The sequence below is a fragment of the Agelaius tricolor genome, unplaced genomic scaffold, assembly GCF_023055355.1.
Source record: "Agelaius tricolor isolate 1412-34295 unplaced genomic scaffold, bAgeTri1.0.p SCAF_38, whole genome shotgun sequence".
NCBI classification, from domain to species: Eukaryota; Metazoa; Chordata; class Aves; order Passeriformes; family Icteridae; genus Agelaius; species Agelaius tricolor.
Window position 1 is genome coordinate 4,331,838 of NW_027269298.1, and position 26,611 is coordinate 4,358,448.

The 26,611-nt window shown below is 40.8% G+C and overlaps 1 protein-coding gene across 2 annotated transcripts in view; it reads right to left on the bottom strand.

Annotated features, from left to right (window-relative positions):
• TTLL11 (tubulin tyrosine ligase like 11) overlaps window positions 1-26,611 on the bottom strand; it is a 33,944-nt gene that overhangs the window by 6,148 nt on the left and 1,185 nt on the right. For both annotated transcript variants that reach the window (XM_071454450.1, XM_071454449.1), the window contains exons 2-7: window positions 22,061-22,157; window positions 20,563-20,696; window positions 14,921-15,496; window positions 14,268-14,363; window positions 13,631-13,749; window positions 952-1,179 (exon numbers count right to left, since the gene is read on the bottom strand). In XM_071454450.1, the coding sequence (XP_071310551.1) occupies window positions 952-1,179; window positions 13,631-13,749; window positions 14,268-14,363; window positions 14,921-15,496; window positions 20,563-20,696; window positions 22,061-22,157 (1,250 nt within the window). The remainder of the gene's footprint in view (window positions 1-951; window positions 1,180-13,630; window positions 13,750-14,267; window positions 14,364-14,920; window positions 15,497-20,562; window positions 20,697-22,060; window positions 22,158-26,611) is intronic.

Consider the following 26,611-nt stretch of genomic DNA (forward strand, 5'->3'; position numbering starts at 1 on the left):
AGCAATGACAGCTCTTCAAAAAAGGGCCTTATAGCTGGAATAGATGCACTGGGAGAAAATAAACAAAAATATCTGCCAGTATTAAAAAGTTTAATTTAACATGCGTTAAGAAACTGCAAATGCTATTTCATTGAGCTACGGCAATTTATCTGAATATTCTTGAAAGAAAATGTTGGCATTTATTCTGTGTTCCTCTGACAAGTGCCAAAATAAGGCTGGATAAAACTACAAAAAATACAGAACTGGATGCAATCCTGTGCTGGTCTGTGGATAGAGCAGATGCCTTCAGACATTTTCTATATATCATCATTTGTATAAACCAAGTTGTTTTATATTCATTCCTGAATGCTAAATGCATCTGCATAGAAACAGGATCTGTGCTTTAGGAGTACATCTGCTGCTGCTGCTCATTTCTTTTGTCATAGTCAATGAAAGACAGAAAATGAGGTATTTGTACCATGACTAGAACAGATATGGCCATAAAAAACAATGAAAAAACCCTCCTAAATAAAAAGTATGTGAAAAAATAAATTGAGTTCCTTGACATTGCAAGGTGCAATTTCACAATGCAAATCCTCCCTGCACGGTGCATCAGGAACTGGCATTTGGGAATCCTTCCTGCAGCCTGGGGCGGCCAGCAGTGCCCCCACAGCCAACAGAATCACATCAAGTGACCTAATTTCAGCTGTCACTTCCTCACAATGATATTTCCACCATTTACTGGGAACATGACATGTTGACGAAGACGGCAAATTGTATCTGCCAAAGTATCGCTGATCTGCTGTCAAATAAAGACCCAACTTCCTCCCAGACACACACTCATAGGTCAGGCACTCCAGGAGCTCGGATTGATGGGATGTATTTGAGAACAGAACAGGCTCCTCGTTGGAAAGCATCACACAGCCTGCAGGCTGAGGGGTACAACTGCCAGGGACCCCTTTCCCCACCGACCTTATGAAGGTGCGGAACCCCGTTGGGCCCAGCTTGGTCGTCCCTTTGACGCCGAGGAAGCGGATGAAGAGTGCAGCCACCCTGTCCACGAGGCGCAGGTAGCTGAAGTGCCTGGCGTACTTGGGGAACACCTGCTTGAGGCACAGCGAGGGCAGCGCGGCCTCGGGGCCGGGGGCAGCGTCCGGCGGCTCCTCGCCCGCTCCCGGCGCCCGCTCCGGACTCTGGCACCTGCAGCACACACAGGGGTCAGCCTGGGAGGGAGCTCAGAGCTCATCCTGCCCCTGCCATGGGGACACCTCAGCCTGGGAGGGAGCTCAGAGCTCATCCTGCCATGGGGACACCTCAGCCTGGGAGGGAGCTCAGAGCTCATCCTGCCCCTGCCATGGGGACACCTCAGCCTGGGAGGGAGCTCAGAGCTCATCCTGCCCCTGCCATGGGGACACCTCAGCCTGGGAGGGAGCTCAGAGCTCATCCTGCCCCTGCCATGGGGACACCTCAGCCTGGGAGGGAGCTCAGAGCTCATCCTGCCCCTGCCATGGGGACACCTCAGCCTGGGAGGGAGCTCAGAGCTCATCCTGCCATGGGGACACCTCAGCCTGGGAGGGAGCTCAGAGCTCATCCTGCCCCTGCCATGGGGACACCTCAGCCTGTGCCAGGGCTGGGTGTGCCAACCTCAGGGACTCAGTGGGGCTCTGGGGAAGGGACCAGGGACTCCCCATCTCCAGAGAACCCTGCCCAGCTTCCCTCCATTTTCTCCTCTGCCGTGGGATTTCCAACAGGCCAGGGGAGAAGAAGAGAGCTGAGCCCCACTCTCTAAAGCTGCTCGTTAGAATTAATTGTTTTGACTGACACAGCTGAGTCAGGCAAATGAATGAAAGGTCAAATATAAGGTAATGCTTCTGTTGCCACACAGAAAAAAAGCAAAGCTTCATTTACATACTAATGTCTGACCTCAATACATTCGTTTCTCTAATTCTGCAGCTTATGAAAGATCACTCTTTAGAAAAGATCAACTGTAGTGCAGCCTTAAAAAATTTAAATTTTAATAAAGCTTATGGAAATGATATCTAAGACTACTTCTCTTTTATACATGATTACTCATTTATTAATGTTTCCTCCATCTATGTTTTATTCCTTTATTTCTGACCAGCCTTAATCTTTATGCAAATACAAGTTGCTAAGGGACAAACAAATTTGCAACTACTAATTAAAGGCTTCAAAATTTGCAGCATTTTGTACACTTGTATATAAAATTTAGCTGTCAAAATTCAGAGTAAAATGAGGTAAGAATCACAATATTAATATTTCTAAGAATGCTTACTTGATGTATTTTACATTTAGGGCATTGCTAGAAGTATAAATTAAGCAATTTCAGTATCAGCTTACAACTGCTTACCTAATAAAAGAAAATACTATGTTCTGGATTCTGAAGCTATAATTATTCCCTCAGCTGAGCCTCTATTCTCCAAGCAAGAACTATGTTAACATAGTTAAAAGCAGAGAATATTTTGCATGACAAATGTATCTATCCACCCATTTATCACCACAGAATATGGACCTCCCAAAGAACAGGTAAATGTTTGTACCTGGAGCATGTAGGAAGGGAATCTATGTGTGTGCTCATTCCCAGAAATAAATCATTTAGGAAACTAAGGCCAAGCTAGAGCACTGTCTCTGCATTATCAACCATTCATGAATTTGCTTTTATGAACTAATCCCATTATTTTATTAACACAGAGACTTCCAGCACTCCCAGGATGTCATAGCAAGCAGTTTCATGGTTTGCCTGCATGTTGTGTCAGTAATCAGCTTTTGTTTTGTTCTGGCCACTCTGAGTGCCATTTGTAGAAAATGAATATTCATCCCCTCTTCCACCCTCTGGCAAAGTAAAAAAGCATCAATAGCACAAGAATTTCCACCTTTCAAAATAATAATATAGTTCCACAAAAATAGAAATATCAAAAGAATGTTAAACCTACAGAGTAAGAGATTTTTGACATTATGTTGGAATAATTATGGCTCTTACATAGAGTTTATTCAACACTTTGGAGAATGCTTTGAGGCAGGCAGAGCAGCCCCAGTAAAGAGTTCATATTTCAAAGAGCAGAATCAATCAAACATAAGGATTGATAATCACCATGGTGTTGGCAGACAATGAACTTCTGATCACACCAAATACATTTGGAAAACACAGCAGCTGTCCTGTCTCTGGGAAGCAGAAAATGCTGAAAGCAGAATTTCCATCTCTCTCTGAGAGAAAAAACCCCCAGTATCTCAGTTAAAGAAATAAATTGGGTAAATCACCTCAGTTAGATTTTGAAGCTCACCTGCAGCTTCCAGGCCTGACAGTGGTGTCCCTGCAGAAGGGTGAGAGGCACAGAGCACACTGCTTGTTTTGGAGAGCTGGCAAACACATTTTAGGTGAATCCATGGGTAAAATGTACTCCATAGCTTTGCCACTGGAGTAAGAAACCCAAAATAATTGATGAGACTGTTGGAAAAGAGAAGGCCAAGCCCTGCAGCCTGCCAGCAGCCATCCCAGCAGCTCTGGGCTCTCTGCTCCGTCCCTCGAGTGCAGTTTGTCTGCCACAGCCATCAGCCCCCTTTCTGAGAAGGATGGTTCACTGCCTCTTCAGACTGATGGATTTATTATAAAAATAAACACTTCTCATTAAAGATTAAATAGCTTTTGGCAGAAAACAGAAGACTGGAAAGTTTGCTGCCTTCACACAGTGTTAATGAGTGTTTCCAAGATGTAGAAACTTGGCAGGGATCCTGCTCTGCTCCACGCCAGGGACACAAAGCCAGGGATGAGAACATTACTGACATTTTCATTTCATATGCAGAGAAGTCTAGAGCTGTGGTTTGATCTCTATAGCCCTCCCTAATTCATAGTTTAAATAATTAAAGGAGAAATGCATCTGAGGAGTCTCAGGTGCTGAAAAAACCCAGCTATTTCCTAATTATTAATCGAGATTCTTTACTTCCAACTTTCTCCTCTTAAAAATAATGGTGGTATCATTCTGTATTCACTACAGATTTATTACTCTTAATGTAACACAAGCAGTGAATGCTTATGTTATTACCTGTCAGCTATGAGTGCAGCAGAAAATATGGCATTACTGTAATGAAATAATGGATAGGCAATGCAAATCCTGCATCCAAAGACTTTGTTCCACTGTAGCAAAAATTATTACAGAACAAAGATCATTAAATATAGTCCCCAATACTTTATTTTCTGTGGAGGTAGCTGTTATTATTCCTAGTAGATTTATTTGTGTTCACTATTTGCTTTCAAGGTACTTATGTGCCTCATTATTTCTCCAGAGTTTCTTTTGTTTCTTTAGAAAAGTGTGCCTGAAAAATAATAATGCAGGATAGTGCAAAGGCAAAGCAGCTGTAAAGCCTGGGAATACACTGAAATTAGACCACCAAGTGTCTTACATTGGAACAGAAAAAAAAATAAAACCCCAGGATATTTCTTCCCATGTGGAAATTATTCTTAGAAAGCAGTTGTGCTTATGCTGGGACAGAAAAGGAGCTTTACCCTGTCAGCCAAGGGAGCAGAAAGCAGCACTGCAATTGCATTTTATCAGCCTTAATCCTGCTATTAAAGCAGGTGAATTCTCATACACAAAATAACACTCCTGATGATTACACTGCTATTAAGTCATGTGACTTCATGCTTTCATTTTGTGGCCACTGGGTGCTAGGCAGTTTTATTGCTTTCTCAGTGTTTCAGAGACTAGAGACCAATTATTACTTAAAAATAAGCCAATCATCTCTCTTGCTGAAAGATGACTTGCAGCAGAAGCTAAATTATAGAGAACATCACTGCCCCCAATACATTAATTTCTGTCACTCTGTCACTGTAAAAATTTACAGCAGATATAATCTCTTTGAAGGGGGATCAAGTCAAAGAAAGTACAAGCCTAGTTTTAAATAGAATTTTAATTTTAATGAAAGCTTCAGGGAATGATGTTTATGCTGCTTATCTTTCATACCTGGTGATTAAGTTAATTTATACTTAATGGAAGAGGATATTTCTAATCCCCAGACAGGCTCAACATCTGTCTGTGACTATGTTTTTGGAAGCCTTAAGCTGCTTGTGATTGATGTAATAAAACCAGGATCCTGCAGAACTGACACCTGAAGGATATCTGTAAGAGGGAAAATGTTATTTTTCTGCTCAATGCCTCTGCTTAAGTCAAACCAAAATCCAAGCACTTAATATTGCTGTCCCTTAAAAACCTCACCATTATTTGAGTATGAACAGGGCAATAAGCAAACAGTTCTCAAATATGTTTATGATCCAATATTCACTCATCATGTGCAGTGCCTGAGACATGGAACTTTCTGATGGCCTGAAGCTAATGAGAATAATAAACCTCCTGCAAAAAAATCTGTGAAATGGTCTCCATTTTTCCTTCACTTCTCTTTCCATGTCTATTTAAAACCAAATGTTAGCAAAAATAAATGCTTGCATTTATCACATAATTATAACAGGGGAAAAAAGTCTTGAAATGTAAACACCTTGCCAGAAAAAGGTAAAATTTTCAACTTTGTCCCAAGAAATCACAGTACTTTCAAAGGAAAAAAGACAGGCATTTCAGCTGTCATTTATATCCATGTTATTTTAAATTCTAATTCTTACAAGGCACCTGCATGTAAGGACTTTGCACTGGTGTTCAGGGATATAATCTGTGTGTGCACATCCATTTATTCCATTCACTGTTCCCTCTCTGAGCCTGTGCTGGGGCCCAGGAGCCCCAGTCCAAGGAGGGATTTGTTTCCTTCCTGGTGAGGTGATGCACCTCAGCCTGACCTTGCCTGATCAATTGGTTCTAACATCTTCTAGGCTGCATGAAATCTGATTTTTGAAATCAATTTGTTCATGGCTTGTGCCATTCCTGAGAGAACACAGAGTACACACCACAGCTCAGGAGTCACATGAGGAACTGCAAACCAGGACTAAGCATTCAAGGCTCCCCCAGATATTTTATACAAAACTCTCACAGCTGGTTGCAGTTTTAGTTACACCTAACACAGAGATTGTAAAGATGTCAAGGAGAAAGGTAAGAAATAAGACATTTTTATACCATACACACATAGCCCTGCTGTACATACAGACATAAACACACACTGTAAATACAATTTCTGTTTGTGGTATATACCTGTACACTTATGCTGTGTAAACTATCTGGTGGGAAGCAATTCAGTATAAGAGAGATTACAGAAAATTAGAAGTTATTGGAGTTTACATTACAGAGCAACTGGGAAAATTGATTTAAAGGCAGAGTTGCTTCTGTGCAGGACAAACACTCCAGAAGGTAAAAGGGAAAAAAAAGTCAAATTAAATACACATATTTCTTTCATTTTAGACAAGGCAATTAAGCTAATATTCTGAAAATCAAATTTCATTCGAGAAGCATTTAACTGAAGATTAGTAATGGAAATTGTGCATATACAAAAGCCAGGAAAAAACTCTACAGTCGAGAGTGCAGCTGAATCACTGCTCCTGCAGTAAGATACCACCCAAAAACTAGATTATGTTAGCAAGCTACAGGCTACCTAGAGGTGAAGATGATTTTGCTGATAGCAGAAACTCAGCTCAAATGATTAACATATTGAAGTGTCAGGAAAAAACACTTTGTACTCAAACCTACCTGTTAATGCCCTTCCCTGTGTGAACACAAAATTCAGTGAACCCCCCTGGACAGGGAAGGCACCCACAGATGTTGCCTTTAGCTTTAAGAGAGGGGGGAAAATGTGGTTTTAGCTTCAAACTACAACAGCTTTCTAGTGTTGAAAACTAAAGAGGAAATCATAGGGATGATCTCTAAGGTGCCTTCCAGCAGAAGGCTGGCTCCACCAAACACTCCAGTAAACACTTCAGTACTTGATGAATAAGGTCAGAATTGCTTTTGTTTTATACCCTCCCCAATGTAACTGGAGCACATCTCTGACCATATTTAACCTGAATTTTCACTGGTTCCAGCTGAAGCTGCCCCTCAGCAACGCCTGGATACAGCAAACATCTGCATGCAACACAGCTCCCAGGGATGCTCTGAAGTCCTGCTGAATTCATGGTTTAAAACACAAAGCAAAGCAACACAAAGCAGCTTAATTTGTTAGAATTCAGGCAAAGCAGGAGCAGGCAGCAGAGGAGCTCCAAGATCCCCTGGCAGTTTGGGTTGGGAAGGAGGCTCAGAGAGCAGAGCTGAGCCCCAGCCAGAGCTGCTGGACAGGGACACAAAGTGCATCTCAACCTGTGTGAACCCAGGCTCTCCCACCACCAAGACTCACCGACAATCTCTAACCAAATTCCTGAATCCAAAGATGCATTTAGAGCTGCTGCCTCCATGTTCATTTTGAGGCCATGTGGAAGGAGATGAAGCAGCCACTCCTTTACTCCTGACCTCCCTTCTTTTTGGGCAAACCTTGGACATTTCAGCAGTCCTGTGGCTGCACTACAAAAACTTGAGGAAAGTGACAGTTTTCCTTTTCTCTGTACTTTATCACAAAAGCTTTCTTTTTATGTAAGAATCATTGTAAGAGAGGAAAAATTAAAAAATAAAAAAAAACCACAACCCTTCTTAATGATCAACTCAAAATGTAATATGGTGTGAATATCTAAGAGATGTAATTGCTAGAGCATGTTTTGATACATTCAAATGTTGGGAAAGTTCAGGTTTTATGGAGACACAGGTCACATTCCTTAGCTTATCTCCATTCCTTCCTCTACTGCTCACAAGAGAGAAAGAAGAAAGAAAAGAGATGTCAATAAAAAGCTAATTAGATTAGCTGCATCTCAAAACACTGTGATTCAAGTCTAATTGGCCAAAGTAGTCTCCAGTCCCAATTTGATAGCACAGACCCAGAGCTGGGCTCACCCCAGAGCCAGGGGCACTGCACACACCAATTACTGCTAAAGCACGCCATGGGCTTGGGCCAATTAATTCCACAGTGCTGAAAATGAAACCTTTTCAAGTCCTGCAGCCCATATCAGTTCTTGTCTATTAAAATTTCCAAATGAGCTGGGCCTGTCATCCTCTCACTTGCTGAGTACATTGGAAGCACTTCCAGCTGTCCTTCAATACGGGGTCATTGCAAGAGATTCAGGATAAGACTGAACTCACTCCTTCTGTGCAAGTTAAAGTACAGCCTGTCCAGTCAAGATGTGAGTGCTTGGAATACAGTGTGTGAGCAAACACAGCCCTGCTTGCAAAACTGGACTGTGAACAACAGCACTTTTTGCAGTGGTGAAGGCTAAAATAGGAATAATCATAAATTAATCTGTATCTATGCAAGGGAGGTGGTTTTAGCTATTTTAAAAGAAATATTATCACCCATTATTACCCATTTTAGTCAATTAAAACATTTCAGATTATATTTCAGATTATAGCCACTTAGAAATTAAAAGATCTATCATCACATTTAATTATCTTTTCTGTGCTGGGATTTCTGCCACAGCACATTCAAATTATTTGCCAATGTTCTGCACTCAGTAGTGTATTTTTTGTTGTTGCAGTACAACATAAGTGGCTCTTAAAAGCAATGTAGAACTGTTCTGTCAGTCAAGCACTACCAGATCCTTCCCTTTATGGAGGGACATCTCACACTGTAGTTCATAGAATTTCCAATAGGGCCTGTCCTAATCAATAGGAGAAAGGTTAAATGCTCTTAAGGATGTAGCAGATAAATAATTGGAAAAGCAAGAACAGAGAGCAAGGATCAAGATACCACAACATCTGCTTCACAAAACTGAAGAGAGTCATTGAGGCAAGTTCCTTGAGCAGGATGAGAAATAGCAGTAGAAATAAATACTCTCAACTACAGAGAAACCAAGTTAACATTTCAGTAATCTGAACTGAAGGAACATTGACAAACATCACATTTAAAAGTCTCCCTCACATGTCTAACTCATGAAAAGCTGCCCGGGCTAATGTAACAGACACGAATTGATAGTGGAGCTGGCAGATTGCCTGATGAAGGACTGAACCAGAAAGCCCTGTAGGAAAGAGAAAGGGGCTAATTCAATGTGCTTCCAAAGGGCTTTGGCAGAATGAGCCTCAGCATGAACGCTGGGTCATCTTGACTGATGGAGAAAAGAATTGTGTCAGCCTCCAAAATGAACCAGAGGAGAAAGATCAATCTCAGGAAAGCCACACATATGAGTTTATACAGTCTCAGGCAGAAAGGAGGCTTGGAGTGAAGAGGTGGTGCTTGAGAGGCATTTGAACAGCTGCAAACCTGAGCAGACTTGCAGGATGCAGGAATCAACCAAAAGCTCTGGCAGTCAGCCCATAAAGTCAATTAGCAAATGGAAACCCAAACACTGATATTTCCATAGCTGGGTTTATTACATGCTTATTTTGATAGGCACTAAACTCACTCCATATAATGCAAAAGGCACTGACAGCCCTGAGTAATGAATCCCTGAGGAACAGAATGCAGCTGCTCACAGCAGCAGAAAGGAAGATGCATTACAGGCAGCCTGAAGAACAGCCATTATCTCCTGATCAGTGATAGCTGCAGCACCAGCAGCCCCCATCCAGCCTCTCCACATGTCTGTGCTCTGAGCTTCTGACCCTCTTCAGCCACCCCTGTCACCCAATCACAACCCTGCAATGCAGATAGTGAGATAAACACAGTAATAAATGGCAAGAATGACTTTATCACCAACACAATCTAGGCTAATCACACTCTCGAGACATCTCTGCAGTGTATTTTCATTTTTCCATTAAACATGACTCTAACATCAAGGGAGGTTATGAAACTGAAGAAAAATATCTGGAAAATAAATGGAATAGATCTGAACAGGTGATTTCCTGACTTTCCTTAAGGAAGTACAAAATTGATCCTAAATATCAAGAAATTAAAAACAGCATTAGGATTTGGAAAACGTCTTTGGAACATATAAAAGGATGACCAGAAATTAATTCATGTTTTCATTAAATACAGATCCCATTCTCCTCCTAGAAACTATTCACTTTTTCCTCTCTCAGGGAAAGGAATCATTTCAAGAGCTCAAGTTGTGTAACCAACACAGTGGAAAAAATGAGCCACCCTGTTTCGTGCAAGAAAAGAGGAAGATCTTTTGTGTGGCAATTTCTACAAAACCTTGTTTTGACTGAATTTCTTCCTAACACCAAAAGAATAAAATAAAAAAGTCAGTCTGACAGACATTAATATTTACAGGGTGCTCACAGAACAGAGTGACATTAGCCAGTGTTTGCATGCTGATCTTGCAAAAATGTGAGAGCAACCACATTGGGGTTCTTCCTGCTCAGGAAATTAGTTAATCATATTTGACATTTTCTAGAGCCACAGGACCCAGAGAAGAGAATTGTACCTGACATCTTTTAAAAAGAAGGGGAAAAAAAAATCAGAACATCACAAATAAATTTCAAGGCTGGTTTCAAATGGAAAAAAAGCACTGCAGTGGCATGTACAGAGAAAGCACCCAAGAAAAGATAAACTAGCAATGAAACACAAGGGCGTGCTAGGTAATAAACCAAAAGCATTCCATTTGGAGGGCACAAGGAATTGATTGTTTTTGTAACAGCCATAGATTAAATTACATTTCATTTCCAAAGTGTTTCAATTCTTTCTTCTGTCAATGGCTATTTCAGAGCTGAATAAAAGTCATTATATTACTTAGGGGCTGCACCTTCATCATCTCTAGCAGGGAAAAAGCAGATTTTATTCCATGAGAAATAAACTCATATTTCTAATGACACACATGCCATAGTGCTATGATTTCTTTATCAAGAGAATAAAATGGTTCTTTTCTGTCTTGAAATATGTAAGAAACTAGGCATGGAAATGCAAGAGATCACACCAGGACACAGAGTAAACAACAGCAACCGAAATACAAAGGAGTCCTTATTGCTGGATTAATTAGCATTAATAAACCAGGGCATAAATATTTTTGACAGGACAGGAAAGCAGGTCATTAGCACTTTTGGGATGATATAAATGTTCCTGCTACAACATGCTGAGCACTCCTGCTCCAAATGATCCTGCCAGCTTGCCTTTATACCTCCAAACATCTGACATCCAGTGCAGAATACACAGCATTTACATGAGACTGAGACTCCTTTTTGCTCCTCCAATCTAATGCTATTTGAGGAAGAATAAATTGCTAATAATTAAACAAACAGTGAAACTAAAACCTTTTTACTACTATCAAGATTCCAAATTAGGCACAGAAAAATAGAAGTTTGCAAAGCCTTTTGAAATGGATTTTCTGTTGGAGGCACAACATACACAATGATTTGCATCAGTGATTATCTTAATTAAACTGCTGTTTACATAAGTAACGTTGATTTACTTTACATGTTGTTCAGTGTCATTAGACCATTCACTTAATTGTGCAAATTTCCTTTAGCTGAAGCCTTCTCCCACCTTCAGCAGGCTGTGAACAGCACCTCTGGTGCAAGGAGTGAATCCAGAGCAAGTTTAATAATTACTACACAAGCTTCAGACAAGTTTCAGTCACACAAATGACTGGGTTAGCTCCAGCATGTCAATGGCCTGGATGTTTGCCATCATCTGCTCAAGCCTTAAAATCCATGAGGACAGCACTGCCACACAGACAGAGCAAACATTAGTACCTGCCATGAGGTTTTATTAAATGTTTTTATTTCTTAATGATGAGTGAAACTTGAGTTCCACATAAGTGACTTAAAACGAGGAAAAGGTAATTTCTGCTGTGGAAGAAAAGCCACCATGTATATTTAATTCCTTTGATTTGAACATGTATCAATGCAGATTTTCAATCACTAATTGCTGGCAGTGCCAAGACAGTTACTACCAATCCCTGCATGTAAAGACTGGAGCTGTGTTGGAAAAATTAAGAGATATGTATGGAATGATAAGCTGATCTTATTCAGCTTAACTTTTTTTTCCAATATTGTACATCATATGATAGGAAGGAGGAAACCAATATCAAAACACCATGAAGATGAGGGAAAATTAAACTAAAAAAATTCTGAGCTATTAATCCTTCCTGATAATGAAGTACTTCAGGATGACTTCTAAAACTCACTTTCATTTAGATGCCTCATTTATTTTAATCTGGGAGATAATTAGAAGGAAATCAAATTCTCCACAGCAGAATATTTACCTGAGATGCAGCTCAGACTTCTCAGTATTTCCCCTGTGTGTTCAAAGTCTATGTTATATATATTGCTAAAACCTTACTGAGATTAATGCCCCTTACTTAATTAGCATCCAAATTTGAGTCTGTGAGGCTTGCTGCTGGTTTGCTGTCAGAACAGCAATTCTTCCAGATTTTTTTTCTGTCAATACTTGGCCAAGTTTTGGTCCAGAAGTTGCAGACACTGTTTCCAGTTCAGTAAAAAGCACTGAGGCAGAAGGGGGGGATGCCAGGGGAAGGAGGGGCAGCTGTGCCAGAGCTCCTGCACTTCCCCCCCAGCAGGTGCCAGGGCACTGCCCTGGGCAGTGATTTTGGTGCACACACCAATATTCATCTCCAAGGGGCTCTGTTAACCAGATCACCCTGGAAGAAAAGCTGCACCACTGATGAATTCATGCTGTGAAGAGCCAGTGGTTTATCTCATCACCAACTAATCCTGTTAGGAATTATTTAACACTCTAAATGTATCAGAGAAGAATCCTCAGCTGAATGAGCCTTCCCCACACACTGGCGTCCTCTAGCAATTTATTTGTAATTATCACTTGCCTTTTTTCCATATCTAATATGAAGTTAATGAATGCCTGACATAACTTCAGCAGAAAAAACCACCACGACTAGTTACATAATTACAGGTTAAAAAATGATCTTTTTCAGCTCCGTGCACTGAAGTAATCTTTAAGGGTAGAGGTTAAGTACAGGCAACACAGAGTATAAATTGCTTTGCAAAATGTTCTGTACACTGACCACAGCAACTTCTCTGTGTGGCACAGGCTTTGAAGGAAGAGTTTGATCTCATAATAATATTGCAGTAATACAGAACTTGTTAGTATTATCAGTCATGTCTTGTTCATGGGCCTCTGTCTACAAAAGGACAGCAAATTTGCACTTGAAATCATTATAGAATGTGAAGAACATTTCAGGTTACCACTAAGTGCCAAGAGAAGAGCAAAATGGATACTTTAGCATGGAGGCAGACCTATGAGCAAGAATTTATAGGGAAAAAATAAGAGGAAAAAAAAATCATCCTTTCATGTCTTCAAGAACTGCTTAAAATGAAGTGTTTCATCCAAAAAAGATATGATTTCTCTCAGCCTGATCCCACCACAGGCATTCCTGTGCAAGCTGCTGCAGGCAGTTCTTCTCATTTCTAGATCATAGATTTAACTATGTTTATTATCACAGATTAAGGAAGCAATTTTTAAATACAATATTCATACTTTTCAGCTCCAATGGGGCAATTCATTCAGAGTAATTTGTGACTTTCGAGCAAATTAATACACAAATTTATGTCTCATTACTGTTTTGAATAAAAAAAGAAGGAGGCCTCAAGTGGAAGCGTAAATAAATAAATTTGAGTTTCTAAACTGTTTGCACCAGTTAAGAGTAAGATATTCCAGGGAAACTGGTATATCCTCATTTACAATCAGTTTGTGGACCTTCTCAGGGACAAACAATCTCATTTTTCTATTTATTGCAAGGCATTGATGCAAAACCAGGGAAAATCAGCAGACTTACTGAGTATCCTTCCTCTTCTTTTTCTGAGGGTCCATCAGCCGCAGGGTGTCTCTGATGACAGCAACTTTCACTTTTTCATCAACAGGGCTTGGGACATTTTCAAATACTCCAGGAGAAAGCTTTACATCACAGAGGGATACAGTTATTCACTACAGAACTAAGGGGGATTTATTCCACATTTGTTCAAACTTCATGTGCTTCATCTATATTTTAAATACACCATGATGGATTACAAAATACTTCTTCAAGGATGCACAAATACCTGCACATTTTCAGTATGATGTTACAACAAATTCCTCTAGTAAAGTGAAATATTATAAAAAAGATTGTTGCTGATGTTATCATTTATATTATGTATACAAACATGAAAAAGATTATTAACAATCCCCTAAACACAATTAACGACTGCAGGAGATGATGAATAAATGCATTTATGACAGAGATGATGGAGAGCTTTCACAATTCCAATAAGTCATATTTCCTATGTATAAGATTAGCAATGATTTCAAAGCAGAAAATTACAGAGAACCTTGGAGGTTTCACATTAGCAGACAGCTTTCATCTTTCAAAGAAGGAAAAAAGCCCAGAAAACCCAACCTAAGCAATTTCATTCCAGTATCACATTGAGAACTCTTACCTCTTGCTCATGTTCTATTCTCATGCTGGGGTTTGCATTTACTTCCAGTAACACAGGCTTCAAGTCTTTCATCAGGAGAATGTCAAACCCTAAAATCTGTGCATAACAAGCAATATGTCACTTCAGTTCTACTCAGGGTGTTCTGCAGAATGCAGTGTTTGTCCATATGGCAACACTGAGGAGGAATAAACATTTGAGGGGCAGAAAAGAAGTAACTGAGAAACTCTCCACAGTGCTGAATAACTCCAGAAGCCCCTTGGCTCCCATGGCAGTGGCTCCTTTCACAGCACCCCCATCCCTGAACACTGCATCTACCAACATGGAACCTTGGCACCCATGATGAGGGGGTCTGGAAATTGCCAGGATCAAAACAGTGTTAGGAACCAGCAAAGCTTCACTTCTAACATGTAGAAGATGGAATCTGGAGTGCAAACTGTCACTAACAACCTACACCCATTGAAAATTCTCTGTATCTGCTTAGGGCTGGCAGTAACACAGGTCAGGAGACTGAGGTTTGACTTGGGTGAGGAGCTCTGAGCTCCCACCAGTGAGCAGCACCATAACTAGAGAAACCTTTCAGAAAAGTCATTAACCACCAGAAAATTAATCTATGCACAGAAGCAACTGCATTCCTGGCAGAAATTCCAACTTACCTGGAAGCAAGTTGGCCCAGGCTTTCCTGCTGGTATGTCAGACTGATAGTAAACTTTCAGTTCTGGTGTCAGTGCAATAATTGTTTTAATCACCAATGAAATTATATCTGACCAGAGCTTTTTGACATCAGCTCCTCTGGAAGACAGTCTGCAGAGAATGCTTGAAAAAGTCCTCTTGCTGCCAGTGTTTGCACTGGCAGAATGGATGAAATTCCCACTATGGATATTTAGTGAATAGTTGGTTAAGTGCATAAAAACCTGGTGCAAATTTTTGAGAGTGGGTTCTTGATAGGGCTCTGTACAAAATCTAGAAAGTCCATCTTTGGCTATATAAATCTCTAAGGGCTCTAAGGACTTCAGCAGGACATAGAGGCGAATATCAAATTTCAGTTTGTCCACGAGCAGTGGTTTGCAGATGTACTCCTGCACCACAGCTGGCCGGCTCTGGATGCTCCCTGTCAGCCTGATGTCACTTGGGTCTTTGATGAGGTAGATTCCATCCCCCTGGCAGCCTCCATCAGGCTTTACAATGAACGTGGGCTTCCAGGATGGATTGCTGTCTTTCATCGTACGAACCTAGAAGGAAAAGCACTACAGTCAGAGGCACTAAGTGGGGAAGGCAAAAAGGGCTGGTCCTGGGAAAGCCAGGCAACAAAAATAAATAAAAATAGCATGGATACATCACCAGAGTAGTAAACAGCATGCAAAAAAAAAGGCAGAAGATGAACAGTGCTGACAAGCACAAGGAGGAACAAAAAAGCACGAGTAGGGAATTACTAGTACAGATAAAAGGTCATTTTATTTAACAAGCCACTGTATAAATCATTTCAGGAACTTTTTTTTAATGTTCTGTTCCAATTTACAGAAGAAAATGGGGTATATCTCATGAGATCCATTTTAGTAGTCACTAATGTATATGAAACTGCAAAGTTAAAATTTCGTGCTGCATTTTGAACAACTATTGACAATCATTAACTTAACAAAAGGTGCCTTAGTATTGAGGTATGAATGCAAATACTACCTGAAGGAAAACTGAAGTAAAAATTTGTCACTAACAATACCTTTTTCCACCATCAGATACTCAGTGTTAATAAAACTGGGGAATGCTGAACCATGCACAGGTATAACTATGTCACTGACACTTCTGCTGAACATCAGAGCTTTTGTGTTACATGTGTATTTCCCACTACCTAAATAAATTCTAGGTTATTTATTAGTTGTACAGCAAAAGTCAGAACTGCACACATGGGGATGCCTCAATCAGAAATGAAATTGAGAAAGAAAGGGGAGCCCTAACAAAGAAAGCAGCTGGAGAAATGCAGGATGCAGTCCAGCAGGTTTATCAGCTACTCATGGGATTCAGGACAATAAAGCACCCAAAACCTCTTCCTCCCAAAACAGAGGGATGTCCCAGCACTGACCACTCCTTTCTTGCACTCCCACATTTTAGGGCCCCACCTGCAGCTGCCCTCCCTCTCCCTGCAGCCAGGCCCATGCTGAGCCCAACTGGAGATCTGGTTTTACCCTGTGGCTCACCAGCAACAACTGGAGATTGACTTTTAGAAGCCTGAGGACAAAAGCTAACAAAGAAAGAACAAATCAGTTGCCACCATCAGCCCTGGAGAATGAAAGAGGAAAAAAACAGCCCTCAGGAAAAGGCTGAGCATGGTCAGATCATTGAGAGAACAGCAACCTCTGCTGTACCATCAGGCTGCTGACCCCAGGACAGGCCCAGCTCTGCCAGCAGTGACATTCCCAAGGCCTCAAGGACTTCTGGCTCCACCCCACCCAGTTATTTATTTCACTCAGAGTCACACTGCTAAAAGCCTTCCTACCAGCTGCAGCAGGAATTCAAGATCCATTATCCAGAGTAGGATTTTTCTCAGGGACAGGTGTCACACTGACTCAGTAAAAGATCCTTCTGCAAAATAGGTCACTGTGAGGGATAAATGCCTCAGTGGAGGTCAGGCTTACATAAATGGCATGTGGATAAATAGGTCCAAGCAGATCAGCAGGCCTAGATGAGCAAAGAAGGAAAGCAGGATTTATGTCCTAGTCTTTTTAGCACTATAGAATAATCTTCCTCTGATGTGACATTACCCTGCAGAGCAGAGGAGTTCTCTGGTTACTGTTGTTAAAGTCAGCACCACGGAGAGACACCCTCAGATTAGCCCTCTGTGACCAAACACAGCCTCTGGGACTCCTGCTGAACACACAAAGAGCCAGTTGTGCCCTCCTAGGGCAGAAAATAGCGAAGAACCTCAGTGGAACCAGGAGGAAGAATCTTCCCCCAGCCCCACATCTGCAGCTCACCCCTCAGGCTGCGCCTGCTCTGCTCCAGCAGCACCTTTCCAAAAGAGATGATGCTTTCCAAAGGAGGTGATGCTTTCCAAAGGAGGTGATGCTTCCCAGAGACTATTGTGAAGATGAGAAAGAACCTGCCTTTCAAAATACTGCATCCTAACTGGTTTCTGAGATCGCTCTTCTCTTAAAATAAGAAGCAAATCATTTTCTCCATCATATTCTATTCCATTTTTTAAATGGACTAAAAGGCCTGGATATTATTCAGGCTTTCTAGTCCATCAAAACCTACACATGGCAGATAAAGATAGGCTGGTAGGGAAAGGGGGAGTAGTAATCCAGAGTCAGTCTCAGTCTGTTTTTCAGCAGATTTACTGTCTTGAAGAAAACAGATGGTTTCTTGATCTTCAAGGAAATTCCCAACAGTCGTCTTCAAATTCCCTGCAATCCCCTCAACTATATTCTTTCAAATTCTCATTATGAGGAGGCTTGTCCAGACTTAGAAAATTCAGTCATGTAGGAAAATGAGTTTATATGAAATGAGATATTTCTGTGTCCTTTACTTGACAGAAGGAAATTATCTTTAAAAAACATGTTAACTATTTACAATCAACAGCAAGAGAAGAGTTGGTGAAAATCTGCAGGTTTGGCTTTCACAAGGAAACACAGGCTGAATGAATATAGTATTCTGCAAAAAATGCATATAATGGGCTAGAAGATCTGGCAGCACAAAGACTGGAATATTCATGCCTATGCCTAAGAGGTATCTAAAAGCTGAAAACCTGATTAAACCACCAAAAATATGCTGTGCTGGAAATGAGACCATCCAAATTAGATTCTTATTAAAAATTAATCACACTAGCCTATTCATCATCCTCACAGACAACACAAAGAAGGAAGTATGAGAACAATCACAGTCCTGGTTTGAATCCCAAGCTAATTACTCTTCAGAAATTGGGATTTCATGTTAGAAGTAAGTCCTTAGCACACCCAATGACTGCAGCACCTGAGAGATTTGCTTATCTGTAATTCATCTTTTGTTACAGTGACATGTTAGTACAAAACCTTTTAGAAAATAAGAAATTGGTGAATATTGAGAATACCTAAATAGATATTTATTTAGTAAAATGAAATTTTAAGCCCTTGATGAAAACACCTATCACCATCTCATTTCAATACAAATGACACTAAGGGAACTCCTTTTTGTTGGTATTTCCAGTATGAAGCCCATCCACCACAACTCTAGTGCAGTTTTCTCAATTACTGGCTTTCAAAGCACAGAAGATTAATATTAGATTACCTGTAGTGTTTTCTACCTGAATCTAGGTACAGGGGAGAGCTGACAGCATTTGATTTCATTATTGATAGATTTGTGTGAAGTTCACTATCATGACTACAGAAGTGAGGCACTGTAAGGACATTTGAGAGATAAATTGTTTTGAAACGCTGTAGTGCATCAGGAGAGGCAGCAAGATTTAAATTCTCATGGAGTTTCTTCTTTCAATAATCATTTCTGTTACAGGCAAAATCTCACAGGTGTTCATTTCTCATCCAGCCCTTTGCAACAGAATCCTACACTACAAACAGCACCAAACCATCTTCTCGTGTCTAACCTACACCTGCACTGACACAATCTGACTTTTGATAATTAACATATTCCAGAGTGTTCCAGCTCCTCAGGGACATGTCTGACATGCAGCCCCACCAAAGCTCTCCCCACCTGTCTGCTGTGAACAAGCTGAAATGCAGGCTCAGAGAGCTGACAGTTTTTGGCAGCATTAGGGTTGCAAAGCAAACAAAACCACATATGAACAAATAAACAACAAAAAAGACTTGAGAACTCCTGCTGAGAACTCACCAAACTGCAAGTGAAAAGTGCTCTGAACCTTTTATGGTTCACAGGGGGTTTGGAATGTTTTGGGTTGTATTTTTTCTTGTTCTGGAGGGGTTACACTCCAAACTTGTGTTAAGTAGAACATAAACTCTTACAACATAAAATATAATGTTTGATAACAAGAACTATGCTTTTCTCCAACACAGATGGAAGAACATATGCAAAGGAAACTCCTAGGAGTGTGTTAGTGGACATCTGTTCCTCTTGGAACACAAGCGGCAGCGTTTGCAGAGCGGGAGCGGAGCAGCGTTAACTCGCAGTGCCACCTGGTGCCAGCTCACAGCTGAGCGTGTCCCCGGCGGCTCGGTGTCACCGGCGGTAGTGTCACCGGCGGCTCAGTGTCACCGGCGGCTCGGTGTCACCTGCGGTAGTGCCACCGGCAGCTCGGCGTCACCTGCGGTAGTGCCACCGGCAGCTCGGTGTCACCTGCGGTAGTGTCACCGGCAGCCCGGCCCGGCCCGCACTGCCTGTGTTCCCAAAAGGCTCATCCCAGCCCCACTGCACCCTCCCCACCCTCTGCTTCATCCCACCATCACTGCATCCTCCTCACCCTCTGCTTCATCCCAGCCCCACTGCACCCTCCTCACCCTCTGCCTCCCAGTCCTGTGCACTCATCTCCCTGCCCTTGTTAAACTGCTTGGGTTGTTTACACTCCTTTTACAGCCTGGTCTTACAGCAGTGCCACAGCAGTGACCCAGCCCACTTGAAGAGTAGCTATTAAAATATGTTAATGAATTCGATTGGATTGTGGATATAGTAATTAGCTAAAAAGTTGCACCCAGTGCAAAAGTCTGTTAAAGCCCAGATCTCTCTTCTCTCATATTTCCAAGCACAGCATACTCTAGGATGCAAGAACACCCTGGGCAAGTCAGACAGGGTTAAACAAAAACATATCATATTTTAAAATATTTGTAATAACAGAACCAAACAGCAACACACAGTATCACTCTTAAAAAAAAAAAAAGCTGAAAAATAATGGCATTTTATTACATTCTGAATATTTAAACAAAAGAGCAATTTGACATGAGATAGTGTGAGTGTATTTAACAATAATTAACAAAGCAAAATGCTCTTCAGCAGGGTTTGGGTACAACAGGCCAAGTGGATTAAAATTCTTTCAGTGACAATGAACCTGGTGAAGCACCACACAACCCACACTGCACTGGAACCTCCTTAGGCCAGCAGAAAATACAGGGAAAGGGCTGATGCTTCAAGGTTCAATTTGCAGATACCTCTCCTGGCACAACAGAGCAAGAGATTTGAAGTTTATTCCAGAACATAACAAACAAAGCTAACATCCAAACCATGACTGATCCCAGGCAAACTGGAAAAGATGTCATCCATGTCCCCAGGTGTGATTTTAAATAACCTGGTAGGTATAGAAGACTAAAGAATGACATGGATCCAATATCCACCAATGACAATATTCTGAGAGTCAGCTGTGTACCTCAGCCACAAAGAGAGGCAGCTCCTCTGGCAGGATCCAGGAGCGGGGGTAGAAGTTGTACTCCAGGGGAAACAGATCCCGCATGGTTCTCATGGCCCGGCTCAGGGTGATTTTCCGAACCGCCTCCGTCATGCCTGGGAAGGGAACAAAGTTACAGAAACCCCACACTGCAGCCTCCTCCTAACAGCAAATGCATCATTGCAGAGTGTCATCACTCACCTGCTGGGAAGGAACTCTGGGCATTGCTGTCCATAAAGCTGAACATCTTTTGAGATTTTAAATCTGACACAATAATTGTGCCATTGCCCTGCCATATTTACTATTGCACGTGTTTCTGTATAATATTAGAAAAAAATTAATTCTCAAAAATACAGCTCAGAATAAAAGACAGCTTTAGTCAAATACTTACTAGTGCCTTTGCCATAATCCAAAATTATTTTTCTAATCTATCATTCCAGGAATACGTACAAATGTAACTTAAATGTAATCAACCACTTTGGTTTACTTTGCTGTTATTTAAGTATCTGCATCACAAAGAACAGGTTATTTTGTGAAATAAACCGACCAAACAAACATTTGCTGAAGTCTTATGCCCATTGGGAACACGGCTAAAAAGTTATTTTTATGGAAAAGTTTCTGGTAAAACCCTGCATCAAATTAGCACAACATTCCTGGAAATCAGGTCCAGTTCAGAAGGGCTCTGGTTTGATTCCTGAGCAGCCACTTGTTCACCAGGTAGAAGCCAAAACACAGACAGGTAACATTCATCTAACACGGATTTAAACCATCAGAAAACAACAACACCATCCTACACCTGAGTGGGAACTTCCCTCAGGCAGACAAAGTCAGGGTAAATAAAGCCTGGAGTTCAATAGCTGAGGTTCTTATGCTCACAGCACACTAACAGCAGCCATAAATCTGAAGTAAAGGGCTTAGATAAGTCAATACCTAAGCTCTTAGCTCTTATTTAGAGAGATCTCAACAGGGATTAAATGAGAAAAAAAGGAGCTTAAAAAAATAGAAGAGTCATCATAAGATGAGGGCTGACATGAACTCTTCAATATTAAAAAATCCATTTAAGGAATTCTGCTTCGAGCTTCTCCCTGAGATAAGCCAGAGTATGAAACAAAACAGATTCTTTCCACTTTGAATCAAAACCAAATCCAAAGATACAGCACTGTTATCAGTGCCTGATAACAGTCAGTAATTGCATACTTCACTTAAATTAGAGCCTAACACTCTGCTTTTTCCTAACTTCACGTGTATGAAGTGTTCTTCTCAACAAAACCACTTTCTCTCCAAAGCAAATTTCAGTTCAGAAACTGTTTAAGACACCCACTGTGATATTCTCACCCCCTCACCAAACCCAGTAATATGCCAAATATACTATCAGCTGATTAGGCAGATAATTCACATGAAAAACCAGTAAAACACAGAACTAGGTTCCATAACACTGTTTTTAAAGCATTTGTTTAAACTAAAAAGAGAAGTGAGGTACCTGGGAACTTGTTGACCTGCCCTGAGAAGATGTTGCTGTCATGGAAGGACACCCCGTGCCAGTAGATGTCACACGGAAGGCGGCGGCCAAACGGAAACTGCAGCAGAGAGCAGACAAGTTTGGAGCAATCTGGGAAAACCTCCTCATTCCTTCATTCCTGTCTGGTTTAAACACTCATCTTCAGCACAAACCACTCAAGAACAGTCTTCTGACTGTCAAAAGAAAACTCTGTATATTGGTTGCAAAACTGAGAATATTTGGATCGCCTCAAAGACTTCAAAGTGAACAAACCAAGAGAGGATTTTAAAAACCAAACCCAAACGACTGAGGCATGGCTGTAGTGAGAACCCCTGAGCTTCTGATCAACCACAGTCAAGTTATAAAGTGGACACTCAAAACAGGACATTTGAGTGCATTATTCATTCATATATATCCAGTTATAAGTATTAATTTCTACAGCATTAATTCCTTTCTGGTACTAATAGCCTGTAATTAAAATGAAAGCTTGTAATTCAATTAATCATTTGTTGAGCATATATATTCCCACTATCAAGAACTAAGGTGATTATTTCAACAATATTAAACATTCCAGGTTCTCTTCCCATTCAGGCAAGATTTCACTGTAAATTGTCGAACTGCAGTTTGTTTTCTATTATCAAAAAGATCACCTTTTTTTAAGCAGTCTGAAGAGCTCAGAAGCAGCACTGCCAATTACTGAGAGCAAGTTTCTAATAGTAGTAAAGTGGTTTATAAAAAACCCAATTAGTTTTGTGTAAAGAAGGTGCTCTTCTTTCTCACGCTCATTCTCTTTGACACAGCCCCATTTACCAATCCCAAAATCCCCATTTTATCTGCAGCTCCATGAAGATGCCATTTAACTACCATATGGAATACAGTCACAGGAATAGCTTCTATTACTAGGCTACATCTTTTTCAAATAAATCTGCTATATTTAGCATTTTAGGACACATTTGCATTAAATATCTACCACCCTCATCACCCAGTGCCATTTACTTATTGAAAGAACCACAGTATTTTGCAGAAACTTCTTGTTCTTTACTTGATATGTAATTTTTCTTATTTTAAAATATTTCTCTATGCAGTGGATCATTTTTCTTTGAGCGTGACAGAAAAAAGAATTGCATAAACCTTTTGAGTGCATTACTTTATTTGCTACTTTAATTAAAATTTCAGTTTCCTCAGTAAATAGCCTTGAAAAATTAATTTAAAATGTTAGTTGAGCAATGCATCCTTTCTGTTTCCTGACTTGCAGGGATGAGAAACCCAATTTAACAAGAACCAGTGGATTCTGCACTTATTTCATTATTATTCAGCCTGCAAAATCTGGTTTTGTACAAGTGAAAATTAATTCTGTTGGGCTCTGAAAGACAATCAGTGGCCTTAACCTCTCTCCACAGGTATATCCAGAATACAGATGCAGCATTCGGTCTCAGAGCGCCCTTCCCACTAACACCTGAACAATTTATTTATTTATTAAAAGAAATTGAAATGAAAGGAACAAAATTTGCATTTATATAACACCTTTCATCAGAGGATATCAAAGCTCTCTACAAACACTGCACAGAAATCATTTCACAACATATGAGGAGTGAGCAGCTCTGGACAGGAAGATGGAAGCACTGCACCCCCTTGTTGGAAATTTGGGACAGCACAGCAAGGGCCCTGCTCCTGAGAAATCAAGATTATCTGGATTGATCCAACAATGGGATCAAACTCACCTCCTGAATGAGCTGGGCTGGATTCTGTAACCTCTGCATTACACTTTACATAAGAGTGGTGTTTGGAGAGCAGCCAACAAGTTTGATTATTTGGTGCCTCTGGCAGTGCCAGGCAGATGTTAATTAATCTTATAATGGGGGGAGAGGCCTTTGCACCACATTTCCAGCTCCTGGTGTGGGACAGAGGCTGAAAAAGGAAGGTGGCTGGAGCCATCCTTTTTTAAAATCTTTTAAATCTTTTTTTAGACAGATTTGGGTAACATTTGTCAGAAAAGAATAAACAAGGAGCCATAAAGAGAATAGAGTTGTTTCCACAGCTTTGACATGATTAATAATCCATCCCATTCAAATCTGTCTGACAGGTCATTTCTACCTTTGGATTAGAAGCCAATAATTTAAATTGTCTCACAGGTCCCATCAGTCTGTTCCATCATGTTTAATGACAAGGTAAATTACTCATTTTCCCCTCAGCTTTTCCCAGCATAAAACCTGAAACTCTCCGGAACAGCGAGACAAATGAAACGCTCGGCGCTGGGATATTTGATGCCTGGGACATCTGCTTCTTCCATTTTCCTGGTAATTGAAAGCTTGCTGAAGAAATAATTTATTAAGAGATGAATAAACTCGGGATGCAAGCTCAATTTGTGCCCATTATTCCATTTGGCATATCATGTTCATTTACAGAATGTGACACGCTGCATCAGATGGTCCAGCCTAGCGCACACGCAGGGCAACTCTGCAATGCTTCTTGGAAGGTCCACCCACACAGCCCTGTCAAACCTCAGTGCTTCATTTACTTAAAATTCCCTCAGCTGAAAAAAAATTAAAAATTGGGGTTTTTTTCTGTCTTTTGCTTCTGAGAACAGAATCTCAATGGTCACTTTGCTGTCTTGCACTCCTTCGCCTCTTCCCCACATATCAGTACCACAGAATATGTCACCAATGTTTCTTCTTCCCTTTTTTGTGTGTCTTATAATGACATTTACCATATGTCAGTTCACTAATGAATAATAAAATAATAAAAAGTGGATATGTGGCACTGTAAGAATGCTATACATTAGATAGAAAAAGTTATGGATCAAAAGATGCCTACTTGAAAAAGCACATTATATTGTCTCCTGCCAACAAAATATTCCAGCCAACACACCCAGCAGCAAACAGCAAAAATGAAACAAAAGCAACAGGAAAATGTAAAAGTAGAGAGGAAAAAGGATCAAAAGTATTATACAAGGGATAACAGTAGAACAGCAGTCCCTGACACATCACTATTTAAAATACATGCATTTCATTACTACTTCCAGGACTTTTTTTTGCATTATTTTCGTGGATCCTGAAAGCAACACCCGTGTTCCCTCTGCTGGTCCTGCTGTAACAGTGCAACCAGCTCCAAGGCTCTGGTCATCCCTGACTGAGCTCTGAAAAAGTATTTTACTGCTATTTCTCTAAATGTCTGAAAGGGAGAGCTTCCAGAATTACATGAGGCTTGAATAAAGAGTTTTCCTTGGATTTATCTTCTCAATTTTGTTAATTTTTCTCTTCAAACCTTGCCCAGATCTTATTTATAAGCTGAAGATACACAGCAATACATGACAGTGAGTTGTTTAGTTATCAGCCACCCAGATGGTGCAGTCAAGCAGCACAAAATTCCATATTAGGCCTCTTCTTTATTAAGAGACAAAGTGGCCAGAGGAGGAAGCAACAAACTAAATGAAAAATATTGACCCAAGAAAGAGATGGAGGAGAGAGGATATCGAGGGAGACAGGGAACAAAGAGAGATGAAGTAAAGGCAGCAGCAATTGCTGTTGGGAGATGCAAAGCAGGAAGGAAAAAGCTGATTAATGCAGCACAGAGATTCATGAGAGGAGCAGGAGCTTGTGAAACAAGTCAATTAGTAGGAAAGGCTATCAAGTGCAAGACAAATGCAAAACAGTGAAGTCTCAGGAAACTATAAAGACAAAATTACCACTAAGTGGGGCTCATTCCCAGCACAATCTGCAAGGCTAACTGATATTAGTGATCCAGAAACCCTCTCTGGAATGGCTCCCCGCCCTCAGAAAATAAAATTCAGCCCTAAAAACAAAGAAATTAAGTATGAAGTGCCCCTGCTCTGCATGTCACTGCATAAAACATGGAGCAAGGCCGCTGACAGACACCCCACAGGTGCACTGAGGGCTAAGAGAGGTAATTGTAGCAGGTTTGAATTTCAGGGCTCTGGTATGTTGTTACTATTTTGCTGTACAAGCAGGAGTTGAGAACTGGGGTGCTGGTGCAAAGCGGTTTTGAAATCCTGCCACTGGATTTAAATAACAAAAATACTGAAATAGAATTTTATGGAGTCAGAGAAGGAGAAAGCACCACTCTTCCTGACACGGAGCATACGTATCCTTGTGGGATTAGGTATGCAGGACATTATGAATAAACATGGAAAACATTTACTGCCACTCAGTCCTCCAGAAAATAAATTTGCAGTATTTAACTCTGAGGTTAGGAACAGCACAGAATATACTGTCTACCCCAAGTCTGTACAGATTTTGCTTAATAGGCATCAGGTGGACAAAAAAATAATCTTGTAAGTGGGAATCCCACAGGCAGCTTTGTAAAGTGGAGTAGCTGCAGGTCAGAGATCACACAGCTCTGTCCTAGCTCTGCACGTGAGAAACAGCTCATCCTCGGGTTTTATTCCTCCTTTTCCCTCCAACTTCCCTCTTACAAATGGACTACAAGTACCCTTTTCCTTACACAAAGCTCCTAGAAGCCATCTCAACTTCTATAAAGCCATTTATAAAGTTGTTAGGTAAAGAAAATCTTTAC